General features: G+C 49.4%; 1 protein-coding gene across 2 annotated transcripts; it reads right to left on the bottom strand.

Annotated features, from left to right (window-relative positions):
- Positions 1–14,174: 14,174 nt before the first annotated feature.
- On the bottom strand, positions 14,175–23,309 carry NEXMIF (neurite extension and migration factor; the record flags this gene model as incomplete). Of its 2 annotated transcripts, XM_082488271.1 has the most annotated exons (3): positions 14,175–14,548; positions 15,302–19,604; positions 23,219–23,294. In XM_082488271.1, the coding sequence occupies 3 exons, from the start codon at positions 23,292–23,294 to the stop codon at positions 14,308–14,310; spliced, it is 4,620 nt and encodes a 1,539-aa protein (XP_082344397.1). In that variant the 3' UTR covers positions 14,175–14,307. The 2 variants fall into 2 exon arrangements, with proteins under 2 accessions (XP_082344397.1, XP_082344398.1); XM_082488272.1 differs by lacking the exon at positions 14,175–14,548 and having other exon boundaries at positions 15,179–19,604; positions 23,219–23,309.
- Between the last annotated feature and the right edge of the window lie 2,217 nt (positions 23,310–25,526).

Genomic DNA, 25,526 nt, shown 5'->3' on the forward strand with positions numbered 1-25,526 from the left:
TGACAGAAAATGCTGCTGGAAAACAGAAAACGAGTCACTTGTTTGCATTAAACTTATTGGAGTTTGGCATCTTTGGAATCCTTTCCCCCCCTCCCCCCAATTAGATGAAATTTATCACAGAGTTCAAAAATTATGGAAATGGCCCAAAAGACAGGCTGGCGATGCAATTGCAGAAGCTTGCTTTCCTTAGGAAATCAGCTTAAAAACTCTACTGATTGGAGAAATGGCCCCACAGCCCATTATTTAGTGGCCATTTACATTTCAAGGTCCCTGTCTGCAATGAGAGAGAGAGGATGTCTGAATCTTTCCTGTCTCATAATTAAAGCTTATGAGCTGGAGACTCATTTTTAAGGTGCCCCTTTCTGTTGATCTTTAATGCCACTTTAGAGGTTATAACTAATAATATTAGATTTTAATCAACCCAGACTTGGTCATGGATGCTACTTTCAACTAAAGGAATTGAATTAACCGCCTCGTGCCTTTTTTCCTATTTATATTTTAAATGCATTGTGTGAGAATAATGTGACATCTTCATTCAGACCGAATTCATCATTTACTTTATGTAGAAATCTCCAGCATGTAGTAATCTCACCCGTACTCAGCCAAGCAGGTAAGCACATACTGAAGTCTACAATTAAAATCCTTAATTAAATCCTTAAATTAAGCACATACTTAAATGCTTTGCTAAAGAGGGGTATAATCTCCAACGTGCTTAAGATAAAGTGTGTGTTTAAGTGCTTTATTGAACCAGTGCTTTCGCTGCAACACAGTATATTTGCGAAGCAAAAGCAGCTATAGGTGTAATCCCACAAAAACCAGCAATTTGATGGGGGAAACCTGTGTGCATTTATCAACATAAACCACTCGTCGCCCATTCCAACAGTTCGCACCTGGAATTTTATGTGTAAAAAAACATTTGGATGTGGTGTGGCCAGGCCAGTGGAACGTGATTAGCTGTGCCGGGACCGTGGCAGCATGAGCAGCAGCATTCATGGCTGTGGCTTGGGAAAAGGATAGTCCCAGGTTGGATGCCTGGCTGGGTTTTGCGTGCTTGCTGGGATGGGGAGGTGGCACTTACATCCGAGATTAGGGGCAGGTTTGGTCTCCATGTTGGCTTTGGGGAAGTGCGAGGGTGGGAGATCGTACGATTGCGCGATTGCACGGTATGGATGAGGGGATCAAGTGCACCCTCAGTAAGTTTGCAGAAGACACCAAGCTGGGTGGGAGTGTTGACCTGCTGGAGGGCAGGATGGCTCTACAGAGGGATCTGGACAGGCTGGATCCATGGGCTGAGGCCAATGGTGTGAGGTTCACCAAGGCCAAGTGCCGGGTCCTGCACTTGGGTCACACCAACCCCACACAGCACTACAGGCTTGGGGCAGAGTGGCTGGAAAGCTGCCCGTCGGAGAAGGACCCGGGGGTGTTGGTCAACAGCCAGTTGAATGTGAGCCAGCAGTGTGCCCAGGTGGCCAAGAAAACCAATGGCATCCTGGCCTGTATCAGAAATGGTGTGGCCAGCAGGACTGGGGCAGTGATCATCCCCCTGTACTCAGCACTGGTGAGGCCCCACCTCAAATACTGCATTCAGTTTTGGGCCCCTCACGACCAGAAAGACATTGAGGTGCTGGAGCGTGTCCAGAGAAGGGGACCAGAGCTGGTGAGGGGTCTGGAGCACACGTCTGATGAGGAGCGGCTGAGGGACCCGGGGGTGTTCAGCCTGGAGAAAAGGGGGCTGAGGGGAGACCTTATCGCTCTCTACAGCTACCAGAAAGGAGGGTGTAGCGAGGGGAAGTCGGTTTCTTCTCCCAAGGAACAAGTGATAGGACAAGAGGAAACGGCCTCAAGTTGCACCAGGGGAGGTTTAGGATGGATATTAGGAAAAATTTCTTCACCAAAAAGGTTGTCAAGCATTGGAACAGGCTGCCCAGGGAAGTGGTTGAGTCACCATCCCTGCAGGTATTTAAAGGACGGGTAGAGGTGGTGCTGAGGGATATGGTGTAGTGGTGGACTTGGCAGTGCAAAGTTGACAGTTGGACTCGATGGTCTTAAAGGTCTCTTTCAACCAAAACAATTCTATGAGACAGAAGGAAGACGTCCTCTACCTCCTCCACCAAGCACCAGAGCCAGGACACTGCGGTGGAAAGGTGTATTTATGGGAAGGAGAAGAGCCAGGCTTTGGCGATGGCTGCAGGGCAGGGGCTGTGTCCTGGTCTGAGGGGGAAGGCTTGGGCTTTCTGCCAGGGTTTCCAAATGGGATGAGCTGAAGAGTTTTAACTGCTGAATCTACAAAGGCTCATAGGGTGAAAGTGGTGGTGGTTGATTTTGGTGTGAAATGGCTCTTGTTTCAGGGCAGGGATCTGTCAGCTGCCCGCTATTAAAGCTAAGTTAGGTTGGGTTTAAGAAGCTCAGGGCTGAGTATCTTTGGTTGATAACTGGGGCCGAGGTGGGACCTGATGTCCTGAGTGCTCCTCCTCCCCACCAGAACATCTGCCGATGACCCCAGTGCCAGTAGCTTGAGTCTGCTCCAGGAGGAGTCCAAGGAGGTCTGACATTTGGGCGGGGGGACTGTCAGAGCTACGGCAGGACGTTAGCCGGGCAGGCCTGGCCCTTCTCTTGGCACCACAGCGGCTGAAGGCAGAAAAGGACAGCAAAAGGAGGAAAAGCAGTTTTGTTTTTCAGAGAATAAGAAAAAAGCGTCATTTGAAATAAGCTCTCATTTTGGACACATGCTTTGCAATGGCTAAAACTTTGCTTTCGTTTCATTTACAGCAAACATACAATGCTACGGAATAGTAAACCATTGTGAAATCAGAAAAGCCTGACTCAGCATAGGGGCGGTAGCGCCCCGAATCCTCATGAGAAACGATCCCCACTGGGCAGAACTCAGAAGTGTAACACATTTAACGCAGCATAAATCTGTAAAACTTGAGTTTATTACTCCTAACCCCAGTTCCTGCTTCGGATGGCGTAATGCCGCCTGCATATGACGTACGGCGTTGCGGTTACCGGCGGTTTGGCTGTGACTTTGCGGAGACGCGCCGCACCCACGATAACCCTAACTGCACCCGTCCAGGCACCGGCGCACAATGGCTGTGTTCGCACCGTGTGCGACTGATTAGAGGGTGCTGCAAAGCCCACAGGCACTCTCACAGCACCGCAACAGGCCTCCTAAGGTGTTGTTCCCCGAAACTCTGTCATCGCTAAGTCCAAAATATATTTAAGAGAAGCACTTACAAATACCCAACGCAGAGCAATCCCCATTTTTTTTTTTTTTTGTATTGATTGTTTTTGCACAAAGAGAGAAAAATACATCCGCAATTTAAACTCATTACCTGACACCCTCTAGAGGCCTCCAGCCTGCAAACGCTTCAGCACGAGCTAATTTTATGAGAATATTCCCACCTTGTGCTAACTCGTTTCAGCTAATGAAGCCGGGAGGGCCAGCGGCACGCGTGCCCCGGGCTGGTGGCCGGGCTGTGCCAGGGCTGGTGGCGCAGCAGGGAAGGGTTCATTAGCGAGACAGACACCAGCTCATAGGCGGCACGGGCTTGGAAAAAAAGCGTTTCGAGTCCTCGAGATGTGACATTACCAACTCAGGGAAAGGCTCAGCAGAGAGAACAAATGGTGCCGCAGCCCACCCAGCCCTTTTTCTCTTGGAAATGGCGGGTAAGAAATCCAAGCACGGTGCTGGCACGGCATACGCTCGGACTGCAGCATCTCTCTCTGACCTTTGCGTGCCCGTCCCTCCATGCAAGATCCTTCAGACTGGATCTACACCGTCCCTAAATGCTATGTAAAGTGACTCCTTGGGATGCAGCCCGGGCACTTCTGCCCCTTTTTGTTGGATTTTGCTAAGCTCACTGGGGAGTTTAACAAAGTTTTGTTGTTGGATTATTTTTCCTATCACAGCTTCTCTCGCACTCCAGCTTCTTAGATTTTAGCGTATCACAAATCTTGCCCCGGCGCACTCTGCAGGAAAAGATGGATTATATTAAAGCAAAAACCAAGCAAGAGAATGCGGAGTGAAAGCTCAGCTTCCACGTGGAATTCAATCCATGCCGTTCCCCAGCACATGAAAATCCACACGCAACGAGCCGGTGCGGCACCTGTAGTGTGGCTTCACAGCATGGGGTGAAAGCGGTCTCAGCTTCGCAAGTTCTTCTTGCGCTTCATGAGAGATGACTCGAATGGTATCGACAGGCTACAATGCAGTTTGCACATTTACAGAGTTTAGTTACTGGTCAGGGACACGGGAGATGGAGGAGCAAATCTCTCTTCCATCGTGTTTGCCATTCAAGACAAGGACAGTCAAAGATGTCCTGAAGTGTCCAAGGACTTTGACAGGGCCACAGTAGAATTTGCCTGCCTCCGTCCCAATGTGTCATCGTCAGAAAAGTCATGCCTGCTCCTGTGGGGACCATATTTCTAGACATGCCCGAGGCGATTTGGTGCTGAGCAGTTCAGCAGTATCTCAGATCTTGTTATCGTTGAGGTTCCCATGTTGGACATTTCCCAAATGAATCCCTCTGAGGTCTCAACCTCAGGTCCACCCCCACCCTGGGAACAAGTGACACGTCCCCAACTGTTGCCATCCTACCCTTTCTGCATGGCCACCTCAGAATAGGGAGACCCGAGGGACCCCATCACCGCAGGAACCCTCCCCAGATGCTGCTCTGGGAAGCTCATGCCCAAGCCCGCAGGGTTTACCTACGCCATCAATAAAGGGGGTGAGGAAGACAGCCGGACCACCGGGCTATCGCTCAATTGTAAGTGGCTTGATGCCGTTGTTCAGACCACTCCAGAAATCCAGGATGCTGTGCGTGAATTCCCACCTGGATTTGGTTGAGCTCCATGAGCCTGTCCCGCGGAAGCAGGCGGGTGTGCTGTGAGTGGAGAGGGATGCAGGCAGACCTGCGCCCGCCGGCGTCGCCGCTCCGCTCCCTTCCCTCCCACCAGCAGCCGTGCACCCGCTTGGCTGCAGGAGAGGCAGAGAAAGCGGGGAGAGGCGATTTAATGCATCCCATTTCCCAAGCGTTTAAAGAACGGTGTTCCCTGTGGAAAGCGGCGCGCGGCGGGGCAGGGTTCCTCGTGCCGCAGCCGCTGGGGTGATTAGGATGGGTATTAAGGTGGCTTTGACTCAAGGTACAGCGGCGTAGCCTTTAAGCAGAGGTAAGCTCATAATGGAAAATGCTATGGGAAGTAGATTCCAAATCTAATTCTTCCCAGGATACGTGCGGGAGGGTGCTGGCAGCGCGGCGTTAGTCGCCTCCTGACCTCCCCGCTCTTTCTCCTTCCATAAACCGGGCGAAGCCGCGCCGTAGGTTGAAAAACCGCTGTGCAAAACCCTCCCGAGCGCGGGTGAAGCTGTGCTGAGCCGTCCCGTGGAATCGGCTGCAAAAATTATATTGCAGCTTCGTTCAGGCGCGGGTGGCGGCAGTCAGACCAAAGCAAGAAGCGCCGCGGGAAGGCTGGTGTTACCCAGGGCGGGTTCGGGTTCGGCCGCAGCCTGCCCGCACCAGCCGGAGACGGCAGCTCCCGCTGGCGCGGCGGAGAAGCCGGGGATATTAAATTATACCCCAATTAAAAAAATCTGACTCCGCTTTCAGTCACAAGGACACGTCACTGGGCCGTACGCATCGAGGGACGGTGGTTCATCCAGGAGTAACGAGCGCTTTAATTATACGTGCATAAATGCGTTAGATAAACACAAACCCACTTGAACAGGGCCCTTTCTGTGGCGTTACTCAGGTATATGAAGGCTCCGCTTCATATGTGTTTTATTTGGGTAAAAGATGGAGACTCTATACAGTTAACAGCGGCCTTATTTTATAGGGTCATTTTCACTGCATTTTACTGTTTTTTTTTTTTTTTAGTGTGGGAATTTACCCCTTTAAAGGAGCACTACCGTGATGAAACCTCTGTTAAAACGCTACAAAGGTAAGAGCGTGCGCTTCAAGCGGAGGGTAATCTGAACCCTAATTTACCCTTCCCAGCTGGACTGTTTGTCTTCTTTTCAGTACTTTCCTTTGCCGAGGCAAAGCCGTTTCGGTCGTACTCCCCAGCTCCGGTTAGCTTTGGTCCCACCTGAATGCTGTAGCAGGGGCCGCTACGTTTATCCTGCTCAAACTTCAGAGGAATCCGCACATCAAAAAGAACTCCCCTGGGATTTGAAAAGCAAATCATTAAAACATCCGTATTGACGGGCTTTCCCACAAAGGTACAGCCGGAACCAAAATTACTCGAGTCCCTCTTTTCAACACCTTTTCTAGAGCCGCAGTTTTTATACAAACGACGTCAGAAGATGGGGGGTTGTTGGAAATCAGGAGGATTCGTGCAATGGTCTCCTACGGAACGGCAGCGCACGAGCTCCCTGAGCTGGAGCTTGTCTGGAAAAGCAAAGTGAAGCATTTTCCCTCCGGCTGCCGAGGAGAAGCTCTGGGCAGCTCACCCGATGGATGAACATGGACATCCACAGCTTTGCTCAGCTCTGCCAGAAACCACCGTCCCGGGAAGCCCCCGGATGGGAGCATTTCCCAGCGCATCCCTGTGACGGTCCCGTCCCTCAAGCCACGCCTGGGATCACCGGCGTTAATTACGAACTGAACTAATTACACTGAACTAATTCCCCCTCCCTTCGTTCCCATCAATGTCAAGCACTAGGGAAAGGAATGGTAATTTAAAAAAAAAAATATTTTGAAGGCATTTTGCACAAGAAAATGAAGAGGAGGACAGCAGCACTCAGAACCGCGGGGCGCTTCACTGCACCCACCTCCTCCTTCCCAGGAACGGGCCGGTTGCGGCGGTGTGCACCAGGCATTGCCGGGATGGGGATGCCGGGATGGGGACGCCTGGATGGGGACGCTGGGATGGGGACCCCGCTCCCCTCGGGCACCGGCTGGGAAGAGCCGCCCTGACCCATCTCCGCCACTGGTAACTCTGCCGATTTGCTGACATTTCCAGTTCTCAAACCAGCCACACTCCCATAAAGCAGGAGCAATCCCAGCACTTCTTCCCACTTCTTCCCATCCGCAGCCGCGCCTCCGTCTCTCATGCGCTTCACGGTAACGAGCATCAGCCCAATTAAGCCGGCGGGCTGGGATCAGGAGAGGGCAGCCAGACTGATCCTCATCTATAGTAGCGATTTGTTTAAAGAAACGATTCCTAATATTCAATAAATGGCAGTTTTAATTTCTTCTTCATATATGATCTTAAAATGAGATTTTAAATTTTTTTATTTATTCCATAAACAATATAACAAAACTCAGCAAGTTAACAATATGACGTTTTCACCATACAGAGTCAGTCACAAATATTTAAAACCTTTGCAACAAGAACAACAAAACCCAAAATATTACAAGAATAATTTACAAGAGGATCTATAAAACAGCAAAGCGCTCACAAATTTTCCAGTTTCCTTTACACAATATCACTACACTCTTCCACAACATTTCTTTTTATTACAAAATTCCCAACAAAAGTTTAATTTTTTTCTTTGTATTTTGGTTTTTAAAACCAGAAACTTTTAAGTATACATCCTTTTATTAACACCCGAAGGTGCAAAAAAAGGGAAACCTCACACATACAAACACTTCACAGCACTTTTCTAAGAAAAATATACACTTACAAAATATTTTACAAATTGGCACACTTAAAAATATACAAGATTTTGTAGGCGTCTTAGAGTGATCCTTAAGAATTATACTTCAATTGACTCTACAGAATATTTATAAAGCTTATTCTAAAAGAAAAAAGGCAAATCATTTCCAAACATGTTAAAATTGCAGTGTAAAATGTGGAACAGAAATGGATATGTTACATTCATAAAAAGGGCCATTTAATAGTTCTTAAATGCTCAAAGAGGGGGGAGGGGGGGGATAAAAGTTTTCTTTAGCACCATAAAACAGGAGCAACTTCCTAACGAGGTGCCTCTAGTTCTATGGAAGGGAACTCAAGGAGCAGTACATTCACATCTCTGGAGGCAGCAGTCGAGATGCCCCGGCCGGCGCCGCGGGCAGCGGAACAGAGCAGCTCCTTGGATTTCTACCCTGCTTCCCACTGGGAGTAAGAGACAAAAGGAGTTTTAACTGGTACCTTTCTTTGTGTGTGTGTGTGGGGGGGTGTGTGGTTTCGTCTATGTCTGAGTCTTCCCTTTGTGCTTTCGAAATGGACGTCTGTCTATCTAGCGAAGGGTAGTGGTGAATACCCATTGGATTTCTCGTTTCCTTTCGCACCGAGTGTTCAAAGGCTCAGTAAACGTGTCTGGCAACCCAAGCGTCCTGCGAGATGGAGGGCATCCTCCTGCTTTAGATCCCAATTCCCTTAGATGGCTGTTACTCCACTGTCATTAGTGTCACTTGTTTACCTGAGAAACAGATTTGAAAAGCCTTGCTTCTACCACAGACATTGTACTTTGTTTATTTTTGTATTTTTTTCTTTTTTTTTTTTTGTATTTTTTTTTTTTGCATTATTTCACACGCTGAAGAGATAAAGAGGCACATTCTCAAATAGATGTCAGCCCCTTGAACCATGCAACTTCCACTGGACCCCCTGGGAGCTGCATAGGCAAAGTCCAACACACCGAGTTGAGAAAGTTAAGACCGAGGGCCTGATCCTGCACCAACTGAAGTCCACGCACCTGATCCTCTTCCCACTTACACTGACTTCAAGGGAGTTTTTCTCGTGACTTAACGCCAACAGCCGGCTGCCATCCAGGAAAGCACGGAGGGAGCGAGCTCCCACCGAAGCGCTTTGCTAGATCCGCACCTCAGGGAAAGAAGAATATGGTCCAGCAGGTAAAGGATGAAAATGCTTAAAACAGCTTTATTTTGGTTTGTGGCTCATTTGAGCTATAATGCCGAAAAAAAATAACCGCAGTCCCGACTGGTTAAAAAAGCAACGGTTTGGCAAAGCAAGCACCGCCAGGCTGAAGCCAGCCTTGGCTTCTTCCCTCCGCGCAGACCTGGCCTCGGCAGGAGCCGCAGCGAGGGACAGCCCTGCCCGCTGCTGACCCCCTCCTTCCCAAGCGCCTTGGCGAAATCTGGGCCGCAAGTCACGATTCTCGAGCTGTTGTTCAAAAAATCCCCTCTTAGGCTTAAAAAAAGAAAAGCAAGATGTAAACCTGGTAAGGTTTTTGTTTGGTTTTTTTGTTTGTTTTTTTTTTTTTTTTTTATAAAAACGGTTACTCGAATCCCCATCACTGATATATTTCTATTTACAAACCCTCTATATGCAAGTACCTCCCGCCAAACTATGGCCATTGGGATGGGCTGGCTACTGCTAGGTCGCTGTAGGGTTTCTTTCTGCAGGACATCCTCCTCCGCACGGCGCAGTCGTCGCAGGGAAACGGGTGCTGTCCCCGTACCGCGGGACACCCGTGCTCCTGCCCCTGCTCGCAGGCATCTCCTGCCTCCAGCTGGGAGGTGGAGCGAGAGCCAGGGGCTCACACCGAGCTACCCCGCGTTGTTTTCCTCTTGGATGGATTTTATGACCTTCCTTTGTGAGCGGCCGGTTTCTGCTTCCTAATTTGGCTGCTGATTACGTGTCGCCCAAACCGCAGTGTGCCAGCACAGCGCGGCGTAGGAGAGCAGCGTCGCTGACGCCGCTCCTCTCCTAGGGCACCTGCTGGGACGCCTCTAGAGCAGGAGTGAAAGCAGATGAAGTAGAAAAGACATTTTAAAGGATGCTGCAGAATAAACACCTTTTGTGTTGCTTGGGTTAGTCACCGCCAACAGCCAGGAGCCCAACGAGAAGCTGCGAGAGGAGGCTGGAAGTGCACGGGGACTGGGCAGGAGGGAGAGCCGAGATGGGAGCCAACGCGGGGAGGCGTGGGGAGCCCCGGGGATGGTGGGCAGGGATGGATGGGACCAACGTCCCGGTCATCCCCCAGCTGGGAACAGCACCGTGAAAAACAAAAATTCACCAATACTGACAAGAAGGGCAAGAGGAAATGGTGAGCTTGTATGGCAAGGAATGAGGGAAAGGTGGGAAGTGGTGAAAACCTTGAGGTAGTGATAGGCAGGTGGAGATGAATTTTTGGGAAGCAAACTTCCATCTGTTCCAGGAGGCAGTCAATGGGACCCCCTGGGAAACTGCCCTTGGGGACGCGGGAGCAGGACAGAGCTGGCAGAGCTTGGAGGACGCTTTCCACAGAGCGCAGGAGCGCTCGATCCCCAGGTGTAAGAGATCAGGCAGGGAAGGCAAGAGACCGCCATGGCCAAGTCGAGACCTGCTGGTCAACCTGCAGGGCAAGAAGGAACCACACAGGCAGTGGCAGCAGGGACGGGTGTCCTGGGAAGAGCACAGGAATGCTGCCCAAGTGTGTTGGGATGGGGTCAGGAAGGCCAAAGAAAGCATGTTCCCCCCGATGAGCAAGACTGGCAAACGGGTAACAAGGGATGAGGAGAAGGCTGAGGGACTCAACAACTTTTTTGTCTCTGTCTTCACTGGCCACCTCTCTCCCCACACCTCTCAAGTGGATGGACTGCAACTGGGGGAGTAGAGTCCCCCCCACTGTAAGAGAAGATCAGGTTAGTGACCACCTGAGGAACCTGAACATACAGGAGTCTATGGGACCTGACGAGATGCATCCCAGAGTCCCGAGGGAATTGGCTGAGCCACTCTCCACGATAGTTGAAAAGTCATGGCAGTTGGGTGAAGTCACCAGGGACTGGAAAAAGGGAAACATTGCACCCGTCTTTAAAAAGGGTAGAAAGGAGGATCCGGGGAACTACTCACCTGTCAGCCTCACCTCTGTGCCTGGGAAGATCATGGAACAGATCCTCCTAGAAGCCATGCTAAGGCACAAGGAGGACAGGGAGGTGATTCAAGACAGCCAGCATGGCTGCACCAAGGGCAAGTCCTGCCTGACCAACCCAATGGCCTTCTATGATGGAGGGACTACATTGGTGGAGAAGAGCTATGGATGCCGTCTGTCTGGACTTCTGTAAGGCCTTTGACATGGTCCCCCACAACATTCTTCTCTCTAAATTGGAGAGATATGTATTTGATGGATTGTTCCGTGGATGAGGAATTGGTTGGATGGTCGCATCCAGAGGGTAGTGGGCAACGACTCAATGTCCAGATGGAGATCAGTGACGAGTGGTCTGTATTGGGACCAGTACTGTTCAATATCTTCATCAGTGACATAAACAGTGGGATCAAGCTCACCCTCAGCAAGTTTGTGGATGACACCAAGCTGAGTGGGGCGGCTGACATGCCCGAGAGACAGGGTGCCATCCAGACGGACCTGGACAAGCTTGAAAAGTGGGCTCATGTGAACCTCATGAGGTTCAACAAGGCCAAGTGCAGGGTCCTGTACGTGGGTCGGGGCAACCCCCGGTATCAATACAGGCTGGGGGATGAAGGGATTGAGATCAGCCCTGCTGATGACTTAAGGAAGAATTTTTTTTTTACGCTGAGGGTGGTGAAACACTGGAACCAGTCGCCCAGAGAGGTGGTAGATGCCCCATCCCTAGAAACATTTAAGGTAAGATTGGACGGGGCTCTGAGCAACCTGATCTCATTGAAGATGTCCCTGCTCGTTGCAGGAGGCTTGGATTAGATGACCTTGAAAGGTCCTTTACAGCCCAAACTATACTATGCTTCTATGACTCTGTGAAGATCAAAAGGGAGGTGGGCAAATCGTTGGCTCGAGGCAATTTCCGAATTTTGGGGTCAATCAGCAGAGAGATCACTTTTTCAGACACAGAGCAGGGCCAGTGCCCCACCGCGAGGGATCCGACTCTTTAACAGCTCCCCGGTAAGAGATTATTGGGGAGGACATGGGATGATCACCGAAGATGGCAGCGAAATTGGAGCAGCAGAAGGACTGAAGGAGAGAGCAACGAGGCAGCTGGTGTTAGTGATTACCGCTGTCCTGAAACACCTAGCTGGGTATTCATGGATTTCTAACATATAAGAAAATAGTCGATACGTTTTATGCCTTATCTTCATGCCCTATTGCACATTTCTCGAATGCAACACATATTGCTATCTGGTTCAGTCCAAGGTGTTTTATTACGAGTCCCATATTCATAATATTAAGCACAACGAGCACAGTGCAGGCCAGACGAAATGTGCTTTCGAACAACGGCTTCTGGGTCTAAAAAGAAGGGCCGTGCCGCATCCCAGCGCTGGACCTGACCTGTCTCCATAGGAGCAGCAGCCTGAACATCTGAAAGAAGGGAGCCGGAGGCCCTCATCCTGCAGCACACGAGAGGGACGCTGAAAAAAAGGGGATACACCGACACCACGGCAGTGACCGGAGCTTGTAGTATGTGATGACCCTACGAATAGAAAAGACAGCTGCTGGGGAAGCAGGGGAGAGCGCGGCGGCTGCAGGCATGCCAAACGCCCAGGGATGGAGCCCTAGCACAGCTCTCGTCTCCAAAATAAATCCCGAGCTGCTTCTGCATCTCCCTGCTGGAGCCAGAGGCGGGGTGGGATGCTGCACCCCGCTCCCACCCGCGGGGTACCCCAGGGACCGCTCTCGTCCGGAGCAGCTCACTGTGGGCAACGCCAGCGTTTCATTTTTTCATGGAATAAGTGAACTTACAGGGCGGTTTTCAGAATTACTGTTTTTTTTTTCAGAGTTCCTTCTTTCACCTGTTAAACAAAACGCAATGCAATTACCGCGCGGTTCTCGCCGGGATTGCAGCGCTGAGCCTAAGCTACACCTCAAGACCTTCAGCAAACGCTGAAAACATTTCGATTCAAAACCGACGCTCCGCTTCAATTTTAAGTTTTCGGGCTGCTTTTTTGCTAAACCGACTTAAACCAATCCTGCTGTTTTCCCTCGCGTGTGGGCCGGAAAAAAACCAACCCCTTCTTGTAAGAAAACCCGAGTCTAGTCCTGTCCTCTGCGAAACACCACCTCTACGCTCATGACCGCGTCGAGAACGTGATCTGTCCGACTGCTATTAAGGCTCCTCTTCCTCATCGTTTCCTATTGCATAAACGTGTCCAAGCCTCGCATCCCTCTGCTCCCAATAGCTCCCAGTTAGCAGGGCTCTTGCATATCAGGGTTTCGTAAGAAATCAGCAGCAAAACGCACAGGCTCTCAGTTGCACAAGGAAAACAGGTACTCGTTGGGTTTGTTATTCTCTTGGAGGGCGAGGGTGTGGTGAGTAGGGTTACAAATAAGGCCTTTTGAGAATACATTTAGCATTCGATACTTAACGCTGTCTTGATAAAGTCCAGTCATGTATGATCCGGCCCTGATCGGTGAGATCACAAATAGCTCCGTGGTTTGTTGTTTTTTTTTCTTTTTCTCTTATCTTACGAACTGAATCAAAGAAAAGGTTCAGAGTTGCATTTAAAACTAATGACTTTTTGCTTTCGGACGTTCGAATGATATTGGCATCGCAAGGTTAGACATTGAGGAAACACCAAAGCTATGACAGGAGAGCGCTTTTGAGAGGCTCTGCATCGAAAATGTTTAAGAAACTACTCAAAGGAAAAGTAAATAGCAATAAATGTATGAAATGTATTAGTTCTGTTTTTATAACTATTTTAGAATTTATCCCAGGTTCTTATAAAATATATAAAACTGAGATACAAAGAATTAGCAATGTAACTTTGCATTTCAAATGATCTTCAGCTACAGGTTTTGCTTTAAGAAAACAGACACTTGAAAAGCAGCTGTTCTGTAGTCTCTAGATGCAGACACTTGAGTTCCTGGCAGACTTACCGTCAGTGGTTTTCTGAACTCCTCCACCATTTCGACTCTCTCCTATAACGAAACTCAACATTTCACCGTTAAGTTTTTCTGCTCGTGGTTTCAAAGAGAGGACATTACCATTTCCCAGCATTGGTTTCAAAGTTCCTTTTTTCTTTTTTTCCCCTTTTTTCCTTTTTTTTTTTTCCTTTTTTTTTTTTTTTTTTCCCTTTATGAGCTTTAAACCACAGGGTGAATCCATGAAATGAGGTAAGTAAATTTGGCACACTTTTAGTCATGTCCATAAAACTTTTGGTAAGTTGTATAAGTGAACAATATCATTTCCATCGTGAGTTACAGGTGCTTTCAAAGGGGGAGGGCGGTTAGTACTTAACAACTGGAATGTTTCTAGTAAAACCAAAAGGCATAGCTGCAGAAAACACTCACAACCCAATGTTGATAGAGAAGTAAAAATATATACAATACAGTCACTTGTTCATAGTTTGGCACAATTTTTTGTTGTTGTGGGTAATAGTGCATAAACTACTGTACAACAGTATGACTTTTTAAAACAGTCTTTCACAGAGAATACCAGATTAGGTTTGCTTTCAAAGAATAAAATTCCCACAATTTCAAACTCTTCATTTCAGCACTTACATTTCAACATACCACAAGGCAGATTTCGAAAAGGAACCGACGGGAATAATAATAATAATAATAATAAAAAAAAAAACGAAAAAACCAAAACCCAACCGAAAAAAGAAGAGGAAGAAGAAGGAAAAAAAAAAAAAGAAACAAACATCGACCGTCTTTCTAGAAAAGGGAGTCTCTTCTTCAAATACAGGAAAACCCAAAAATGTTGTTTCTGCTTTAAGAAGAATGGAGTCTGATTCCCTGCAGGAAAAAATCAAACATTTGATGCCATCTTAGTTAGCTCGTCTGGAGTCACCACGACGGAGCGTACGCGCTAAAGGCGGGCGGGTGCAGAAGATGCAGCTTTAGATGATGCAGGTTAGGAGATAAACAGCAGAGGGGGCCAGAAAGCACTCAAAATTGCCGCGTGAAGCTCAATTAGGAACGAGTTCTCATTTGCAAAGTAAAGAGCCTTTAAGTTTCAAGATCTTGGCTTTTGGATGCATAACCTCTTTTTTTTTTTTTTTTTTTTTGTGGTTTATTTTTTTTTACAAAATGTTCCAAAAAAAAAAAAAAAAGTCTTTCCTCGTCAAAATCATTAAAAAGAGCGTGTAATCGTGGTTTGTTCCCCCCCTCCCCTCCCAATAAATAAGTAATTAAAAACTGAAGAAGCCAAACAGCAGAAAAGAGTAGCCTTGTTAGTGTTTTTAACCCCAGCCAAGCCAGAAAATTGGTCATTCTTTTAGGTAGCTTGCAAGTAAGAAGTATTTTCATGCATTTAAAAAAAAATAAAAAAGAAAACAACAACAAAAAAAACCAACCAAAGGAAAAAAAAAAACCAACCCCAAAACCAAAACCAACCGAAAACTGTAAAAGGGGAATGTCTTTTTTTTTTTTTTTTTTTTTTTTTTTTCATGCAACTTTTGCTTTCAGGAAGGAAAAACTGAGGAAGAGCGGGCTTAGCAGGTGGGAGGGAGGTTAAGGGGCATTCCAGCCAGTTTGGTGCAGCATTACCTCAGTTTCTCAAAAGCAGCTGTCACGGGGGGGTCCTTGTGGGGCTGTTCGCGGTCCGTTCGCTTTATTTTACAGTTCTCATCCCTCAGCGATTTCGAACTGGATTTATGACGGTAGAGTTTTTTATGGGTAGGTCCGTTATTGCCTAAAGTGCTCAGGTTACTATAGTTTTTATCAAAAAAGGGAGCGTGAATGTCCGTGGTGTACCCGGTCGAGCAGTTGGGGCGACCGGGGTCGCCGGTCGCGGCTTTGCCGTTTTTGCTTGAGCCCTTGTTGTTCGACTTGTGGTTCTTCGCCGTCCCCGGCGAGCCGCCGTTCGCCTTCTTCTTCGACTCTTGGGAGGTCCCTGCCAAAATTTTAAGAGTTTTGAGTTTCAGGCTGTTGGACTCCGGTGACCGGAATATGTCTGGGACGCTGTTGTGGCCGACGGGCCCCCACAAGGGCTCGATGGAGGCCATCATAAACCTCTGGACGTCCGCCATGCCCGACGCGATGTTGGACAGGATGTTGGAAGGTTCCTCAAACTCCCTCTGATCGTCGTCCAGGAGGCTGGTGGCGTTGGCCAGGCTGGCTTCCGACCAGCCTGCGCCCCCCTCTTTTCCCAGAGCCCACTCTCCGGAGAGCCCGTTGTGCTTGCCCAGTTTCACCCCGGCCGGGCTGCAATGCTGAGCGCTCTCGGCAAGGCCCTTGGTGGCGGTGGCCACGGTGCTCAGCTGGTTGGCCACCCTGCCGCCGACAGCCGGAGCCTTCTCGCCATTGACGCCCGCCGCGTTTTTCCCTTTCCTGGCGGATTTGGGCGCCTGCCTGGAGTTTTTCCCTTGCGGCTTATCGGTTCCTTTGTTGGTTTTGGGCGATTTTTTCCGGGTGGCTTTCTGGGAAGAGCTTTGGTTTGTACCCACATTCTTGCTGGTTGAACTTTTCCTCTTCGATTTTGACACTTTGCTATTGGTGCTAATTTGACCAGATGGCTCATTAAATGTTGACAAGCATGGACTCTTTTCGAGAAGGCTGACAGAATCTTCATCGTTGAACATATGGAACTGGAACTGGTGATTATTTAAAGCAAACCCATTATCTGCCTGATCCTCGGTCTGCAGGACCCCGCAGTTCCACTTGACCTTCTCGGAGCTGTTGAGGGCCGCCTGGGGACTCTCCTGAAAGCCCTTCAGGGTGCCCAGAGGCTTGGCGTCGGAGCCAGCTATCTGCGGGGACAGGTTGGGAGTGTCCGGAGGGGACATCTCCGAAAGCGACGACTGGCGGAACTTATCAGGCGTGAAGTTGGAAATGTCTAAAAGGTCCGTGGACTCCTTCAAAGGGGTGATTTCATCTATGCTCTGCTGGATCACTAGCTTGGGACTGCAGTGGGCCAAGAAATCGTCATTAATATCATCCTCGCCGTCCTTTTCACAAGACTTTAAACTTAAAGAACTGTAATTGCTAGAACTAACTGACAATGAACCCACTGAATCAAAACTAATGAGCCTGCCATCATCTGTACTTAGTGTACCTCGTTGGAAATGAAAGCGCCCCTCTCCATTATTAAAATGACATGACTGATACGAATCATCAGACTGCACTTGTTGGCTATCCGGCATGTAATTTTTTTGGTATAGCAATTTGCTGCTATTCAGATTGACTTGAGTGTATCCAGAGGCGGGGAGGCCCTCGGCGCCCGCGGCACCGCCGCCGCCGCCGAACTCGCTCGGCAGCCCGGCCGCCTCCCGCATGTCGCCGGGGAAGTCCTGGCGGTCGGTGCCGGCAGCCTTGCTGGCCGGCCACATGCTACCGAAGCTGCTCTGCTCCATCTCCAGGTGGCCGGGCGACTGCTGCAGCTCCGACTCGGAGGGAGGGGAGAGCACGCAGCTCTGCGCCGGCTGCAGGGCCGGGAAGGGCTTTTCTGCCGGGACGATGCTGGGGAGCGGGTGCTGCTGCTGCTCGGAGGGATGCTGGGCGAAGTATGAGATACCGGGGTTGCTCGACAAATCAGAAGCATCTAACAACGTCTGCAGATACCCTCCGGGAATCAGGGGTACATTGGTGGTGATATTAGCAGATGGCAGAGGCTTGTCTGAAGAGGAGGTGGATGGTAGGAAAGGAGAATTTTTAGCAACCTTATCCTCGTGGCACTCCGGGAGATGGGAGCTGTCTGAAGCACCAGGAGCGTTTTCGTCCTTCAGGCGTACTGCAGAGTCCTGGTTTTCCAGCGCCGGGGAGCCCTCCGCCGTGCTGGCGGCAGCTTTGATCTTCTTGCACTTCAACCTGGCTTCACTTTTGAATTTGATTCTGCGGAGCACTTTCCTCTCCGTCCCCTTGTGCTCCCGCTCCTGCGATTTGCATTTCACGGCGGCGATGCCCGTGATGTCATTTACGTGTAATCCGTTGGCACAGCTGGGGGTGGCGATGGCTAACGCCGGCAGCCCTTTCAGGCCCGCGTCCTCTTTGCTGCTGCAAGGCTGCTTGTGATCGGAGGAGCAAGAGCCCAGCTTGTTCACTGATTGCTCGATGGCTTTAATTCTTTGAATCCGGTGCCTGTTTGCTAGCTTGCATTTTCGCTTCCGTGGGTGAGGGAGGAACGAAGCATCTGAGCCGTTAAGATAGAAATTCTGCTTGTGGTAGAGAGACGATCTGAGCAAATCCAGCCGGCTCTGCTGCCTCTCTTGCCAGAAGCCCTTCAGAGGGGCCAGCTTTTCGTATTTGCTGAGCAGCTCCTCGTTTAGGGTAACAGTTGTCTCGTTGGCATCCACTTTGCTGAGCTTCACCAGCATATGCTTCTCCCCTTTAAACCTGTTAATGATGATGTACTTGATGATCACGGGGGGCTCCTTGCGAGAGACTTTTCGCCGCTTCTTGGGGCACCACTCGTCGTCGTCCTCTTCCTTGGGCCCGTCCGGGAGCCACTCCTTCTTGTCCAGGATCTTCTCGTTCTCGATGGAGTCCACGTCGTACAGGTAGTCGTCGCTGTATCGCACTTTCCTCTTCGCCCGCAACCCGTAGTTCTGCTGAATGAAGGAGCTGGAGTGGTCCCGGGACAGGTACCGGCTGCAGTCCTTGATATCCCGCAGCACGTCGTAGGAGGACTCTGTGCAAGTGCTGTCGTCGCTGAACTCCCCGGAGTCCTCCGTGGAGTTCACCGAGTCCAAGAAGTGGCTCCTCTTGGAGCCCACATACTGCACCATCTCCGTGCTGTTGCAAGATTTATTTAAGGCAGCTTTCTCCTCCTCCTCGCCGTCCTCTTCCTCGCCGTCCTCCTCCTCCTCCCCCCAGATGATGCCTTCCTCGGATTTGAATTGAGAAGGGTCGGTGGCAGCGCCGGGCCCCCTTTTCAGGGCGCTCCTGCTGTCCCTTTTGGTGCAGTTGCCGAACACGCTGGGGAAGAAGTTGAACTGGGCGTCCTCTTGTAGGGTGGTGGTCTTCTCCCGCACGTTGTCCTGGAAAGATTCGTATCTAATCTTTAGGGAGCAGACATCGCTTCCCAAGGTGGAATCGTCGTCATCGAACATGTAATTATCCACGTCTTCCTCGGAAAACAGATTTACAGAAAGCTCATTTTTGGAGCAGAGGTCAAGCAGCTCAATTTTACTTTCACTAATGAAAGATTCAAAATAGCCCCATTCCTGGTTGGGATTTGTTAGTAAAGGTTCCTCACCATTGCATTTGTCTAATAGTAATCCCTCGTAATAATTTTTCTGAGTGGGGTCCTCTGAATCACTGTCAGATTTTTCTGCATCTCTTTTGTCCGCTGCCCTCGATTTATGCATAGGGAAGCTTAAAAGCTGGTCTGAAAGCAGTTGATCCCCATATCTCATGGTTTCTCCTGTGCTCATGCAGTGAATCCCTATATCAGAGACCGAACAGGTGTCATAATCCCTATTTATATCCCCCACTTTCAAGCTTATTCCCGGCTCTGCATCAATGCCGTCCTTTGATTCAATAAAGCAGCCCAGACAGGTCCGGCTCGGCTGCATCAAGCAGTCACCCGTCAGTGCCGACATGCCTCCGGGCTCCATCATGCTGAAGGGAGCCTTCTCGCAGTCGCCCGGCAGCGACCAGGAGCTCATGCCCTTCGTCACGCAGGACGTGAGGGAGATGGCGTGGGCGGAGGAGTCATCCGAGGCGTGCTCGGGTACATCCGTGAGCCTCAGAGGGGACGGGGGGCTCAGCAAGCAGGGCTTCTTCGAAGTCAGGGGAGGCAGCGCCCGGTGGCAGCCGTGGTTTTCCTTCTGAGCTGTCGTCAAGGCTGAGAACGTGACCGCAGCCTCGGCGGCGGTGCAAGGCCTCTCGTCGCCGTCCAGGGCGTGCGATTCTGGGAGGGAGGTAAGGAAAAGGGAGGGAGGGAGGGAGAGAAGAAAGGGAAAAGAGAGAGGGTTTACAACCCTTGCAGTGGTGCTGGGGCTCGCCGCCCCGCTCCCCTTCTCCCCAGGGTCCGGCGGCGACTTTTCCCAACCGCTCCCCTTTGGGAAGCGGCAGATGCCCTTCCCGCGGGAGCGTGATCCTTCCCTTCTGGATCTAATCAACGTGGGGACGTGCGAGGAAGGGAGAGGTAAACGCTCTCCCCCCCTGCAGCCAGCTGGAAGAGGTACAAGAGTACGTTCGAAAAACCAAACCCATCCGTTCTCTCCTCCTCATATACATACCGTTACCTGGATACTGCCTTTCAAATCTGACAAGGTTATTAAAAAACAAAACAAGCCTAATAAAAATGTTCCCATTAACATTGAAAAAAATTAATGGAAAAATAAGATTCTTAAAGGAACAAAGCATCCCCCCTGCAGCGTCTGCAGCTTAAACATACCTGAACGTCATTACCGCTCCAGAGTCAGAAAGTTACGGCTCTTTTTAAAAGCCCAGTGGTCTTTTTGTCACTGTCCACGCCAAGGGAAAGCAGAAGGTAACACGGAGTTTAAAGCAATTTCTGTTAGAATTATTGTGGGGTTTGCCATTCTTCCCTAATCTCTAAAAATGCCTTTTTAAGAACGTAAGGATTTTTTTTCTTAACCTAAGGGGTTTTTTATTTTTACCTCGTCGCGCTCTTTTATGGCAGAATAAAGTTATGACTATACTTTTATCTGACTTCTGGCTCGACGGACGATATGACCCTTGAAATTTAAATACGATGTCTTTTCATCCGCGAACACACTCCGATATCTCTGTATTAAAAAAAAAAAAATATACCAATGTGTTCATTCGCACCAGCTGGAAACCTCTGCCGACTCAGAGCTGAGCCCGGTGCTTTTGTAGCGGCTCACATCTTACCTCTGCGGTGGCTCCGCTGAAGGCTGGGGAGGGGGGCGGTGAGAGGGGACGCAGCGCAGCCTTTCCGAGGAGGGACAAACGCTTTAAAACGCAGCCGGAGCAGCCGGCTGTCGCAAGAAGTGGTGGGCAATATGAAAAGGAGCGGGATGCGATGGAGGGCTGCCTGGCCGCGCCAAGCGGAAAACTGCGAGGAGGTCAAAAGCCCCCTGATGTCATCCCGAAAGCTCCCAGCAGTTTTGTGCTATGGGTGCCTTAGGGATGGAGCCACGGGTAAAGTCTTCAGCCGGTACGATCGAGGTGCAGTCGGAGCCGTGCAGCGCTCTAAGGGCTTTAAACAACTTTCCCAAGACTATACAAATCAAACCAGAAGTGCAATGCGATGCCTGTAAACATCTCCAACATCCGTGGCTTGGAAAAGAGCAGACTGACTTGCTTGAAATCTGTGCTGCTTTCCTTCCCTCAAAAAGGGTTAAAAAAAATTAAAAAAAAAAAAAAAAAAAAAAAAGCAGGCTGTTTTTTGAGTCCCTCCCACCAGTTTTTAGATCAGAAATGCAGAGGTGGTGTCTTTTTCCTTAAGCACCAAAACAAATTAACCAATGCAGTTCCACTTCAGAAGTAAAATAAAATAAAAATCAGCTTGGAGCTGACAGGAAGCATGGAAAATTAGAGGATAAAAGAGGAATGCCTGTGAATGCTGTAAGACTCAAAAAAGGGGAAGATGGAAAGCTGAAATTCAATCTCAAACGCTGCATTCAATACACAGAGATGCCGTTATTCAAAATAAACTCTCTCTGGGTATTTCTTTAGGTTTTTACTTGTCTAACCGAACTTAACTCCTGTGAAATACAAATGCCAAAACTTGATTTTCTAGGGCTTGTATCATCCTAAAACCAGGCGCACGTTCAATCGATGCTCTAAAGTAAACAATACTCCAAAAGACTACAGTTAAAAACGAAAACGCTGGAGAAGCACCACCGCCTTTCCCGGTTTAACTCAACAGCCACCCAAAAGCGCACGGGCAGCCTGAGCAGAAAAATATCGAGGCGTCCTGCTGTGAACCAGCTCCGAAGGGAGACCAGTCCCTAACTGGGCACCTAACTGGGCTCTCTGCAGCCAGCACCCACTCACACGCAGGGCGAGAGGAGGCAAAAAGCATCAGCCCCATCCCCAGTGCCACCAACGGGGAGGTGGTGGCATCAGAGCTACTTGCTGGCTCACCGCTTCGGATTCAGCAGCAACTCCTACACAACGATGTTTAATTAAAGCGCTTTTTAAGCCTTGTTTAATTGAATTTCATGGGAGCGGTATCAGACTCTAGAAATCACCCGTCTTCGCTGAGCAGGTAAGCACTGATTTTACCGCCTGTTAGATTTAGACAAGGGGACCACGGCTAGAAAATCTCCTCGCAGCTCCAGCAGCTGTCATCAGCTGCGGCTTTACCACGTGCGGTCATGAAGGAGATGGGCTGACAAAGACGGATACCTCCAAAATTACATCGAAGGAGCAAGCACAAGCGTACGCTTCATCACCTGCCGCCAGCACATGCTGCCGGGTCCTCGCGGGCACCCGCGTGGCTGGAGTCACTCCAGGTTTTCGGTAATGAACAAGAACAACATTTGCCTCTACGCACCTTGTTTTGAGACGACAGAAGGATTTGAACATACAAGATGTCCCCGATATCTAATAGGGGCAAATTCATATCTAAATCTCTCTCTCTCTCTCAAGATTTATAGGCCAATAGAAAATGTAAAAAGCCATGAAATTAAACATAAAAACATGGCGAAGAATGAAAATGTCAAGTTCTGCCTCAACGCTGGACTGGCACTGCATATACTGTGGCAAGCAACTGAAGTCCAAATGACTTGAGAAAACGCTCAGAGGAGTATTTATTTCAATCAGGTCTTCAGGCAGCAGAGCGCCGTTCCTCCTGTTCAGTTATTGCTTTTGCAAGCAAGTATGGAAGCGGTTAAATAGATACAGACGAAGGCAGGTATTTGGGGCAGGCTGCTGGAAGGGGCTGATCCTTCCCCACCCACGTCGACGGAAGCCGGAATGACTTAGTGGCTCCCAGGAGCACGACTGCGGCCAGCAGCACCAGTGCGTGCGCAGACGCAGTGTCACTGGCCGGGGGATCCCACCTGCGGGCTGATGGGCCGTGCAGAAAAGTCAGTAACGAGCTCACAAGTCCGAGCTTCCCTTTCCGTGGGTGCTAATCCGGGTTTGTTTCTTCTACCCAACCTCTAATTTTTCCCCGGTTTGTAGGCGCTAAGCACCCTTCAGTCAAATTTTGCTGAGATTGCCTAGGAGGTTCATGAGTGACTGTAAAGAGAGGGAAAGGTTCCCAACAGAGGGAGGGGCTACGTAGTCTTCTATGGCTTTTTTCCCCTAAGAAACCAAACTAAAATCCATAATTCTAGCTGCACGTGCACATAAACATTTCCAACCATGCATACGCGTGGGCAAAAGCAGTACTTGTTAAGACCTAAAAAGGTGTAGATTCGTATCTGGAGTGACATCTGGGCAGAAAATATACATTCACCCCACTGCTCCACACTGCAGGGATACCCGCAAACCGCTAAAATGAAATACATGAAAGGAATTAGGAAAATAAGTTGGCTTGCGAGTTGTCGCCGCTCCCTCATGTACTGTAATTAAGTTCCTTACCATTTTCTTTCACCCCATTAATCAGGATAGTTTCTTGGTCTTCTGAGGCACAATCCTGCTCTTGTTGGTCATCCATCAATTTAACCTCTTTCTGTTCACTCCATGCCCCGCTGCATCTGGCCAACCTGCACATTTCCAGAAACATAACCACAGTCAGTGCAATGCCCAGAATCAGCTCAAGGAACCGTGAATAAAAAATAACAACAATAAACACTCCCCCTCCGCCCCCCACGGTCACGTGCTGCCCTTACCCTGCAGAAGAGGACAAATACTATTTATTTAGGCTATTGTATTTTCACTTTTCCACTCCAAAAGCCAAGTGCAATGTATTTCGGCAAGGTTATAATGTGACACATCGCCATTTCCTTCCCCAAAGTCCTTCTTTAGAAGGTGGAGCGGTGCTCTGCACCACTGCAGCACCCTTCACAGAATCACAATATGGTCAGGATTGGAAGGGCCCTCTGGAGATCATCTAGTCAGACCTCTGGAGCTCCCCCAGTGCCACCCCCCACCAGAGCAGGGGCACCTCCAGCAGTGGCACAGGACACCACCAGGCGGGTTTGGAATGGCTCCAGAGGGGGAGACTCCCCCCCTCTCTGGGCAGCTGTGCCAGTGCTCTGCCGCCCCCACAGGAGAGATGTTGATATGTCCATCTCAACTCCTCAGGTTGAGATGGAACTGCCCATGGTCACGTTTGTGCCCGTTCCCTCTTGTCCTGTCACTGGGCACCGCTGGAAAAAGACTGTTCCCACCCCCCCGGCACCCTCCCTTGAAGGATTGATAAGCGTTGATAAGATCCCCCTCAGTCTTCTCTTCTCCAGACTAAAAAGATGCATCGCCCAAAACTGCTTTGCAAGAGCAGGTAAGCGTTATTATCTCCAGTGAGGTGAGCGGAGACGTGCAGAGGAGAGGACTCACCCCAGTTCAGACAACAACAACTCTGTGTTGGAGTTGGAAGAGAAACGCAGATATCCCTGGCTACCAGCTACTGCTCTCATCTTCCAAGTGCTGGCAGGTATGAAAAACTCCCCCAAACAGCAGTTTTTAGGGAAAAAATATCACTAGTCTCCTTCTTTCCTCAAGACACTTCTTCATCATGAGAGCGTCTTCCTTGGAAGCCTTGCTCCCCAGCCACCGACCACCACCCTCACCGTCCCGGTTCCTCTTGGTTATATGACTTGATGGTCCTTCTCCGAAGCAACAAAACCGAGATCAGAACCAGGCGCGGATTTTCTCCCTTCCTCCGCTGAAGATCCCCCCACGTTAAAACGATCGCCTGCCTAAGGAGAGGGAGACCGTGCAAGAGGGAGATGTGGCTGTGTCCCTGGGCACGGGTGGCACAGGATAACCCTCATCGGTGCTCCCGATGGACAGAATTTCACCTCTTTGACTGTAAATTCAAGTCAGAATCTATTTTTTTTTCCCTTCTGGCAGCTTGAACTCAACTTTTCCTCTCTCATAGAACAGGTACTAGATCGAAGCATTGGTTTAGGTGGGGTTTTTGTTTGGTTTTGGTGTTGTTTTTTTTTTTTTTTTTTAAATCAACATTTGTCAATGTCTGATCTTCCCCCAGTATTCACTGCCCTGGGTTCAGCAGCCAAACTTCATTCACATTCCGATTTGCGGTGGAGTCCTCTTAATTAACGTGGAATCTTTACAACCGTCTTCGTAAGTGAAACCTTCACTGAACTTAAAAGATGTTGTGACACCCAGAGTAAGATAAGAATAACAAGCATCAGTAACTCGATTCCTTTGCATATTTCGAGGAATATTTAACTAACCCCGAGAGTTTTACTTTGATGCAAAGCCGTATTTCAAAGCTCTCAAAAGGCGACTCGGTTTGCGGCAGAAGGACCCCTCTCTCCCACCAGCGCCCGCACCCTCCCCACCGCCCCGGGCTCCCGCGGCGGCTGAGAAAAGCTCCAGCCGAAGCATCACTGACGCGCTGCAACAGGAGCGACCCCAAACGCCAAAGCACGCATCAGGCGTCGTTGGGAGTTATTTCCATGCAACTCGGAGAAGATTGACTTCTAAGCCTGAAAGCTGCTCTGCGTTTTCCAGTTAACCGTCTACAACTTCACGCCTCCTTGATAATATCGCTGAGTAAATGTATCTTAATTAATATAAATATTAATAAATTAAGTTTAAATATAGCTATTAATGAAAATATTAATAAAATATCTTAAGCCTCAGGAGAACCAGAGGCTTCTCAGGAGACCAGAGAACCACCATGGCCCCACGCATGGGCCAGCGTGACTTCTGGGGAGGGGGCTGTTTGCCGCTTGAGGAAGCTCTGGGAGAAGGAAAA

Source organism: Vanellus vanellus, assembly GCF_965231255.1.
Source record: "Vanellus vanellus genome assembly, chromosome: 10".
Taxonomy (NCBI): domain Eukaryota; kingdom Metazoa; phylum Chordata; class Aves; order Charadriiformes; family Charadriidae; genus Vanellus; species Vanellus vanellus.